Raw genomic sequence first — 10,855 nt, forward strand, 5'->3', positions numbered from 1 at the left:
TTTGTCGGACACTGACGAGTGTAGATTCTGTGGGGAGGAGGAGGAAACTCCTATTCACCTGGTTACGGAATGCTTTGCCATTGCAAGCCAAAGGAAAGAGTGCTTTGGACGAGAAACTTGTAGGAGTGGGGAATTATCCTCGTTGAAGCCGTCCCAGATATTGGATTTCATCAGATCTCTGGATCTGGAAGGCGAGCTGTAAAGGGCGCAATGAAAACAGCTCTGTTAGGGGGCACAATAGACCTTAAGGTCGCAGTGAACTGTAACCCCTTCACACTATAACTATATAACTATATCTTTACTACATTCAAAACAATAAAATTATTGGTATATCAAATGAAAATAAACCAGTTGCAATGTAATGGGAAAAACATGCCAAGTTTCAAAGTCCATCCCTATCAAAAAGCTCAATATTTAAAATGAAATCAAATTGTTAGTTCAGTCAACATGCGAAACATAGCTCGTTTGGTATTTCTATGAACATAGGAAAGTATTTTTCGTCGCTTATTGACAATTCAGATCAAAATTTACCTAGAGTCGAATTAGGATATATCCGTGATTTTCCCAACTTTGCCAAATTGTCAATTTTGTACAAGCGTTTCTTGCTGCAAAGCTTTAATTTTCCTTCTGTTAAAAAAAGACACTATGATTTGTCGGTATGATGAGTAGGTTTAGTAAAACAATATAATTGAAAATATATAGAAAACACTCTGAAAGGAACAACTCAATATATTATTTACGATATATTTTTCTTTTGAATAGTAGACGTCTTTATCATTCAACATCTGTACACAAATTGAAAAAAATGTTAAGTAACATAAAATTCAAATTAAAATCTTAAAATAATCTTGTCACTTGTCAGAAGAATATTATAAATTATACAATTGTAATAAAAATTCTAAACAAAACGTTCTATATTTCTCAAAGAACCTCCTATTTTACTGTATTACTCGGAAGGAGTGTATTGCTCAGGGGGGTAAACAATTCCTAAAAGTGTGTGACAAGCAGCATAAGCCGCTAGTTTCTTAGCTGCCTTCTTCGAGGAACCTACAAGAAATTAAAAACAATATACATTTTGAATGCATTTTTTTTCAGTAAGAGGTTTTTAGCAGATAGAATTGTTTTCTAAAGCGGAATTATAAAGGCTACTCACCAGTTCCTTTGAAACTCTGCCCATCGACATTACACTGAATGGTGAAAACAATGTTGGGTGGATTTCCAACCTGTTCCACTTCATCAAACGAAGCTAGTGGATACATCTGATTGATAATCATTACGGGATTTATGGTTGCCGCATTTTCAGGCAATTTTCTAGCAGAATTAATTTTTTTTGGCTCCTCCTGAAAACAGCATACAACTCATTCATTTTCTTCATTGTATATAAACAAAAACTTACTTTTTTATTAACATTTTCACCCCAGGAATCAAAAAGTTTATATAAAGCAAATGAAGCTACTTGTTGCCATGGTAATGGCATATCCTCTGTACTTTCATCGGGGTCAGATGAAGATGTGTCCATTTTGACAGAACTGTCATCTGATGATGCTTCCATCGGTAGTACAGTTTTATACTTAATTAGGTGCCGGAGCGCAGCTTCGGATGCTGCATTCTTGGCGGCATTCTTGTTTTTGCCTGCAATAATAATATCTCATTTTCTTTGGCCTAATGATGGAAATTGTTTAATTCTTAGATTCAAAATTTAGTTTCAATATAATCTTAAAGTGATTACAATGATAATACGCGCCTATAAAAGGTGATTCAATGAAAACGTCACATAACATGTTCCTAGTTAGTTCCTAGAGAACTAAGAAACAGACCACTGTCGTAATTTGACAAGATACATATGCCATTTTCTACCATCTGAAAGTATTTTCGCCTATAGATTTTATTTTGATGACTACATTTAGGTTTTAGTTTTATTGAAAAAATATATGGGAATATGATATCACAGTTGCAAGAATAATATAACATTCAACTGAAGTGTCAATATGTCTGTACCAACACTATGGCATTTATATTCAATATAAAAGCCAACTCTTAGAGGTTACACAGTTTCTGAACTTCCAATTCGAGAAGAGCTAAAACAGCATCTTCAAAATGGTTGTACAGAAACTTATTATATACCACACGTGTAACGCTAAGTAGGCCATTGAATGGCATTCACTCTGCTGACTCCATGTGGAAAATTGAAATTTTCAATGTTTCAGAGTTATAATAATAAAAAAAATATCATTTTGAGTAATATGTGGTTAGAATAATACATAACGGAATATCAATTAATGCGTTAAAATGTTCGTACCAACACCATGGCATTTATATAAAAAAATAAAAGCCAACTCTCAGAGGTACACAGTTTCTGAACTTCCAATGGAGAACAGCTAAAACAGCATCTTCAGAATGGTTGCCCAGAAACTTATTATATACCACAGGTGTAACGCTAAGTAGGCCTTTGAATGGCATTCACTCTGCTGACTCCATGTGGAAAATTGAAATTTTCAATGTTTCAGAGTTATGATAATAAAAAAAAATATCATTTTGAGTAATATGTGGTTAGAATATCAATTAATGCGTTAAAATGTTCGTACCAACACCATGGCATTTATATAAAAAAATAGAAGCCAACTCTCAGAGGTACACAGTTTCTGAACTTCCAATGGAGAAGAGCTAAAACAGCATCTTCAAAATGGTTGTACAGAAACTTATTATATACCACAGGTGTAACGCTAAGTAGGCCATTGAATGGCATTCACTCTGCTGACTCCATGTGGAAAATTGAAATTTTCAATGTTTCAGAGTTATAATAATAATAAAAAAAAATATCATTTTGAGTAATATGTGGTTAGAATAATACATAACTGAATATCAACTAATGCGTTAAAATGTTCGTACCAACACCATGGCATTTATATAAAAAAATAAAAGCCAACTCTCAGAGGTACACAGTTTCTGAACTTCCAATGGAGAAGTGCTAAAACAGCATCTTCAGAATGGTTGTCCAGAAACTTATTATATACCACAGGTGTAACGCTAAGTAAGCCTTTGAATGGCATTCACTCTGCTGACTCCATGTGGAAAATTGAAATATTCGATGTTTCAGAGTTATAATAATAAAAAATATCATTTTGAGTAAAACATGGTTAGAATAATAACTGAATATTAACCAAAGGGTCAATATATTCATACCAAAACCAAGACATTTATATAAAAAAGTAGAAGCATCCTCTCAGAGGTACACAGATAACATTAAGTTCACATCAGAGTTACGGTATAAGTTCATTGTGAACAAGCGCATACAGTTTGCAGGAACAAAAAAAAAATCATTGGGAATGAGACAACAATAATAATTGAATATTCCTATGAATCATAATGTTTGTACCAAAACTATGGCATTTATATTTAACATAAAAGCCAACTCTCAGAGGTACACAGTTTCAGAACGTCCAATGGAGAAGAGCTAAAACAGCATCTTCAGAATGGTTGTCCAGAAACTTATTATATACCACAGGTGTAACGCTAAGTAGGCCATTGAATGGCATTCACTCTGCTGACTCCATGTGGAAAATTGAAATTTTCAATGTTTCAGAGTTATAATAATAATAATAAAAAAAAATATCATTTTGAGTAATATGTGGTTAGAATAATACATAACTGAATATCAACTAATGCGTTAAAATGTTCGTACCAACACCATGGCATTTATATAAAAAAAATAAAAGCCAACTCTCAGAGGTACACAGTTTCTGAACTTCCAATGGAGAAGTGCTAAAACAGCATCTTCAGAATGGTTGTCCAGAAACTTATTATATACCACAGGTGTAATGCTAAGTAAGCCTTTGAATGGCATTCACTCTGCTGACTCCATGTGGAAAATTGAAATATTCGATGTTTCAGAGTTATAATAATAAAAAATATCATTTTGAGTAAAACATGGTTAGAATAATAACTGAATATTAACCAAAGGGTCAATATATTCATACCAAAACCAAGACATTTATATAAAAAAGTAGAAGCATCCTCTCAGAGGTACACAGATAACATTAAGTTCACATCAGAGTTACGGTATAAGTTCATTGTGAACAAGCGCATACAGTTTGCAGGAACAAAAAAAAAATCATTGGGAATGAGACAACAATAATAATTGAATATTCCTATGAATCATAATGTTTGTACCAAAACTATGGCATTTATATTTAACATAAAAGCCAACTCTCAGAGGTACACAGTTTCAGAACGTCCAATGGAGAAGAGCTAAAACAGCATCTTCAGAATGGTTGTCCAGAAACTTATTATATACCACAGGTGTAACGCTAAGTAGGCCTTAGAATGGCATTTACTCTGCTGACTCCATGTGGAAAATTTAAATATTCGATGTTTCAGAGTTATAATAATAAAAAAATATCATTTTGAGTAAAACGTGGTTAGAATAATAACTGAATATCAATTGAAGTAACATGTTCATACCAACACCATGGCATTTATATAGAAAAATAAAAGAAGACTTTCAGAGGTACACCGTTTCTGAACTTCCAATGTAGAAGAGCTAAAACAGCATCTTTAGAATGGTTGTACCGAAACATATTTTTTACCACAGGTGTAACGCTAAGTAGGTCTTAAAATGGCATTTACTCTGCTGTCTCCATGTGGAAAATTCAAATATTCAATGTTTCACGGTTTCAATAATAAAAAAATACATATATCATGATTTCTACAAGACAATTTGCTTAGAATAATTGAATATCAACTAAAGTGTCAACATGTTCGTACCAACACCATGGCATTCCTATAAAATGAAAGCCAACTCTCAGAGGTACACAGTTTCTGAACTTCCAATGGAGAATTGCTAAAACAGCATCTTCAGAATGGTTGTACAGACACTTATTATATACCACAGGTGTAACGCTAAGTAGGCCTTAGAATGGCATTTACTCTGCTGACTCCATGTGGAAAATTGAAATATTCAAGGTTTAACAGTTTCAATGAAGAAATATAATTGGGAGTAATTCAGTTTCATGATCAATTTTAATGTACCTTAATTTGTTGAGAGCTTCTCTTTGACCTACTAAACTAAAGGAAGCTTTAACATAGAACAGACCTCAAAATTTGTCATGAAACTGACTGTTAGTGCTTATTCACAATGAACGTATACCGTAATTCTTACATAAACGTAATATTCTAGTAATCCTCTAGTGTTCAAAATTCAGTGTATGATACAACAGCTTAGGGAAAGAAACGCCAGTGTCAAATTTGTTTACACTGGGTATATACATAGAAAACTGCAGACTAACTCTCAGAGGTTCATAGTTTCTGAGCTACCAATAAAGAATTTTGTTGTACCAAAACCATAGCTTTAACATAATATAATGTACAAGCCAACTCTCAGAGGTACAGTTCTCTACTCCTGTTGCCAAAGCAGCAACTTCAGAATGTCTGAGAAGATTATTCTGTACCATAGGCATACCGCTAACTATACCAAAATAATAGTTACCTTGCTGACGACATGGAAATTTTAAATATAATATTTCATGAGTTTATTTAAACACATGCACTCAACACAACACTCAAATCAAGTCAGTCAAATACGGGTAAGAAATAAACCAGAAACTCACCAAGACCAACATGTTGAGTACCAGCCACTGTAACCTCAGCCTGAAATTGGCCATCATTTTCTGAAACATTGAATATAGGATTCTTTACGAGTTCATGTAAGATCATCAAGGCATTTTTTGGTTGAAGCAATTTACTAAGTCTTTGATTCCTCCTCCTTAATTTTTCCTTTTTAGGAATTTTGCCTGTAAAAGAAAATCTAAATCAACTAAAGAAAGCATTTGTTTACATTCAACTGAATGCTCAGAAAGTTGCAACAACTTACGATTCATCCAACTTTTCTTTTCAGCGTCTTTTTTGGTATCCTCTTCAACAACGTCAACTTTTTCTGGCTGTTGATCCATAGGTTGATTGACTGGTTCTTGTTCGATTGGTTTTACTGGTGGTTTAGGCTGAGCTGTAACTGGAGTCACAGGTGTAGGTGCTTGCTGAGTAGGAGCCCGAGTTTCTGCAGCAATAATATCCTGTCGCCTCTGAAAAATCTGTTGAAAAAAAAGTTTACCATTTGATAGCAGGTATCAACTGGCCATTGTAACACAAGCAATGGTGCAGCAATGTTGAAAGTTCTGTCGAGTAGAGCATTTATTAACGGAAATTTCTCACCTGTCCTCCCGGGACGAAATTAGTTCCTCCTGAGCGTCGTGTACTATTTTGGTTTGCACCTCTGCCTAAAAATTGAAAACAATTATTGATTCTCGGCCCTTGAGGATTCCATAATCATAATATTAGATAAATAGTATATGTTTTACCTCTAGGTGTGTTTCTATGCATGTTTTGTTTTTCTTCGGATGACTTAATTTACGAATATTTTTAAACACACACAGGAATTCACCTAATTAATTAATTGAAATTGCACAGAATAAGAAATGTCGGCTTTTTTTGCTTGGTTTCTTTTATGTCCATAGACAAAAATTATAACCACAAATTACTTGGACCATAGACAGCAAACATAGAAGAGAGAAGAGCGAAAACATAGTCTATGAGCGAAAAGGACAACGAACGCCGGCCGTACTAAAAAATGTGTCAAAAACGGTGACGCGGAGTCGCTGCGATCGCTAGGAGATTCAATTAAAGGCGAGAACCTTCGTTTTATTTCAAGTTATGTGTCACCGTAGTTTTTTGATGTTTTTTCAAATACGTTTCGTCAAATCTGTAATTAATATAAATTTTCCGATTTAAATGCAATAAAATACCATAATTCATATCCAGTGGCGGCGATTGGGCGTAAGAAGTGGGGGGGCAATAAGGTGAAATCTTGAAAGAATGTTAGTTTTTTAAAAAAAGTAGCTTCATATTCTCCAGAAAGTGAGGGGGCAACCGCCCCCCCTAATCGCCGCCAGTGTTCATATCATAAAGTATAGTAAAGGTGCATTCCTAATCAATTCGGTTGCCGAAGTGTACTTTTGGCGCGTAATTAACAATTCGCAATAAACTTCGGACAAAATACTCAAATGAGTTACCTGCGAAGTGGTAGATTGCAAAAAATTTTGCCGACTTTGAATTGCACTGCGACCCGCGAATTGACTACGAATGCAGCTTAAGAAACCTTCATAATTTATTCACGAGATGGGGAATAACACCAACAGTAACTCAGAATTCCTCGTAAATGTTTGAATATTTATTCAACTTCACATCTGGTCTATACGTTATTACCTTGACAACAATAATAATATAACGTTCACAAAACAACAATACGAAAATAGGTTTATTCATTCCGCTTCATCGTTTTCATCTTCCTCCTCCTCCTCCTGCTGCTCATAGCCCATCATACCAAAATACTCTTCACCTTCCTCTTCTGCAAGACCCCACTCATCTACTTCCTCGGAGATCTCTTCATCATCAATCGGCTGAAAATCCACCAATTTCACCACAGAATCAAGCCAAATCGCCACTTTATCGCAGATTTCAATAATGGTTGAAGGGAATGTTTTCTTTGTGTTTCTAGTCAATGGTTGTCGTATTTTTCCAGTCCTTGCCATGAAATTGATTAATACAGAGGAAATGAGCAACTGTTTGAAGCTGAGATCGAGGAGGGGTTCCGCTATGAAATAGTTAACTATCATGTTCGCCATGTTCTGTACTTCGCATCTGATCCACATCAGGTCACAAATTTCCCGCCTTCTTTTCCTTCTTTTCAATAATATGCCCAGGCGTCTTTTCCTTTTATCGAACTTCTTGAAGTAATACCTCACGTCTTTGATGTTGATGTTGTTGTCGGCATGCAGAAGGTTGTGCAATCTCTCAATGAATTCGGAGGGAAGGAAACACTGATGATCTTTCCAAGTGCCAAGCACATGATGCTTTCTGGGGAGAGCTAGTTTGACTATGCGTGGTGAACAAGAATCCCTGACGCATCTATGTTTTATGCGGCATGTTGGCTTGTTGAAGCAGCGTATATTGGGCACAGCGAGGACCTTCATGTATTCCTTTTGATTCAGAATGCTCCGATTCAGTAGGTCAACTCGACCTGAAAAGCCCAAAAACCTGAGAGCAGTCTTGAGCACATTTCAAATCGTCGGTCGTTTTGGAATGTTTAATTTGTGATAATGGTTTTTGATTATTATTATTTAGTCTTATCAAATGTTGTCCAAAAGTGCCTATTTCGTAACATGAGTCCGGTAGAAGGTGTCTCGGTGGAATAGGCAATACTCTTATTCTGACGAAAATGATGTATTTTTTATGAAATATCTTTGAAACGCCACATTTTGAAATAACCATTTCAACTGTTTCCCAAAAAAAAATTATTTTAAGTACTTAAAAATGAAAAATAAAAATGGGTATTTAAAATTTAAAGCGTTTCGTTTCTATTACACAAGTTGGCAACATCGACTGAAATATGTGTTGATAATAAAGGACAACAAATACAATATTTTGAGGACATAGACAAACATGGCTGTCTATAATAGCGTTTTCTATTGGTAAAACTAGTGCTGCACTGGTGCATTTTTTATGTTCTATTGGTGTTCCGAGTGCAAAAAGTCATGTTCTTTTGGAAAACTGGTTCCGCACTATATGCACTCAGTGCGCATTTTTCGACACGAGGTCTGAGAGCTCGTGCCAGTGTTGGTGCAATTCGGTTAGATTTAAAACCAGAGAACACTGACACAAATTATGTTGAAAATTTTAAAAACATTTTCAAAATATTGTTTGGTAGTGTTTTGCAACTTTTGTCGTCATGAACAGTGAAGATATTTTTGCTGTTATGAATTTGTTATCTTCATTTGCTAACATATTTAGTTGTTTCATCTATACAGAAGGACAGACGTTCTTCACAAGAGGACTGATGCTGAGTAACAAAGAGAAAACTTTTGTATCTTAATTATCTTTTCAAAAATAAATGAAGTGCAAAAATGAATTAATCTGAAGTCACGCACTTACTAGTTACATGATTTGAAAACATGATCAGGATTATCTTCTTCAACTGCTTCATGTATAGAAATTATTTCTTGATTGATTCTGAAAATGAGTACTAAAACATTTTCCATTTTTTATTTCAAAAAGGGCAAACTGTCCCACAATAAACAAGGCAAAATGACATCGAACCCATAGATTTCTTTTCTATCTATGATCGACCCGTTCAAATTTCGGTTTCGTATGTTCTATTGGAGCTGCACTAGATGTGCTCCTTGACAGCACGGAAATAATATTCGAGTGCACTCAGTGCAGAACTAGTTTTACCAATAGAAAACGCTATAAAGTCTGCGACGAATGAACGAGGAAGTTCGTAAAATTTTATGGGATTTTTATGGTCAGTTGTTGTTGAGCACAAAACACTAATATATAATAATAGCTGTTGAGGCTCGCTAGTGATTACGCGCCTTATGATGGCTGTGAATCAACAGCTGTTATTTTATATATTATACAAGCCATTGTTCTTTTTATTCTCGAGTAGGCGCTGTTGCCAAATCGTAAACTAGAAACGAAGCGATTTAAATTTTAAAACCTCATATTTAAAGAATGATTTCGAATAGTTTCCGCGGTGCATTGGAAGAATTCATGAATGAAACTCATAATTATTCAGTTTAAACTTCCATATGCTGAGATAACCCAACTTGAGGTTCCCATTATAAATGTTTTTTGGGGATCGCGTTGAAAAACCTTCTACCACTCATGTTACCAAAAATTTACCATTTAATTAGACCAATTATTGAACTGAGGTCGTTACGGCTTGGGTCAGCCTTTCAAAACTTGGATCTATCGAGGATTGACATAGTGATCCATTTTGATATTCAAGCTGCTATTAAAGGACTGAACTCCATGCCATCGACTCAAAGCTGATATAGGAGTGTCGAAGGAAACTCAATGAAATAGGCAAGAACAACAAGGTCTCTTCAATGTGGGTTCCTGGTCACTCTGGATTTAAGGGAAATGAAGAGGCAAACACACTCGCCAGAAAGTCAGCCACTTACTGGACCAGAACCTTTCTGTGGTATAGGTATAGGAAAATGCACCTATGAGAAAGAGTTTCTGGAGAAGGAAGAAAACAAAAGAAAAACGCTCTGGAGGAATATATAAATCCAGAAAACTCCTTCGGGATTTTAAAACTGCAAGATCCAAGAAGTATTTGCAACTCTGATCCTGGAGAGCGAGCTGTAGATGGCACGGTTTTGAGAAATATTTCATACAGTTTAGTGGCTATGTAGTATCCCTCAGTATAGATATCCTAATCATCTAGTAGTTATACAAAAATGTATCGGAAAATAAGAGTTCAACTGACCAGCGTGTAAATTTGTTGTATTAACGCATTTTTCTTTTTTTCGACATCTTTTCTTCACTCTCGAGGCTTGCTCTTCGGGCGGTGGATAGATGCAGACATTCTTCACTACTTTATCTATGCTACAGCGGTGTATATTGATTGGAGAACATGCTAGTTGTAAGGGGATTTCGTTTTTTTTCGCATTTTGACTCCTGTACATCATTCCCCAAGTTAGTTCATCGTGAATGGTAGTTGTTACTCGCTTGGTGCATGATGACTTGGAAGGATTAACACTGGCACTCATAATTACCGAAATTTTGGCTTCACAATACGGAAAAATGATTTGTCAACCTTGAAAACGTCGCTTCTGAAGTATGGTTTGTGACGTTCACGCAAATACATGCTTGCAGTCGGAATAATTAAGTCGTGGCGCTTTCCAAGAGATGGCGTGGGTGCAGCTTCATCGTCAGTGGGTATCACTTCAAGTGAATTTGAATTGCAGTAGTTCTTAATCGAATGTGTCGAATTTTAGCCGGATAAATTGATACATGAAGA

The 10,855-nt window shown here is 35.3% G+C and overlaps 2 protein-coding genes across 2 annotated transcripts; both read right to left on the reverse strand.

Moving 5' to 3' along the window:
• Positions 1 to 653: 653 nt before the first annotated feature.
• Positions 654 to 6,520, reverse strand: LOC123316962 (double-stranded RNA-specific editase B2-like). Its single transcript, XM_044903287.1, has 7 exons — positions 6,354 to 6,520; positions 6,208 to 6,272; positions 5,870 to 6,086; positions 5,607 to 5,789; positions 1,397 to 1,632; positions 1,154 to 1,340; positions 654 to 1,047 (listed from the first exon to the last, which is right to left on the reverse strand). Exons 1-7 carry the CDS (start codon positions 6,373 to 6,375, stop codon positions 947 to 949), a joined length of 1,011 nt encoding a protein of 336 aa, XP_044759222.1. The 5' UTR covers positions 6,376 to 6,520; the 3' UTR covers positions 654 to 946.
• Positions 6,521 to 7,207: 687 nt separating this feature from the next.
• Positions 7,208 to 10,755, reverse strand: LOC123316961. Its single transcript, XM_044903286.1, has 2 exons — positions 10,322 to 10,755; positions 7,208 to 8,071 (listed from the first exon to the last, which is right to left on the reverse strand). Exons 1-2 carry the CDS (start codon positions 10,602 to 10,604, stop codon positions 7,314 to 7,316), a joined length of 1,041 nt encoding a protein of 346 aa, XP_044759221.1. The 5' UTR covers positions 10,605 to 10,755; the 3' UTR covers positions 7,208 to 7,313.
• Between the last annotated feature and the right edge of the window lie 100 nt (positions 10,756 to 10,855).

This window comes from Coccinella septempunctata, chromosome 7, assembly GCF_907165205.1.
Source record: "Coccinella septempunctata chromosome 7, icCocSept1.1, whole genome shotgun sequence".
Taxonomy (NCBI): domain Eukaryota; kingdom Metazoa; phylum Arthropoda; class Insecta; order Coleoptera; family Coccinellidae; genus Coccinella; species Coccinella septempunctata.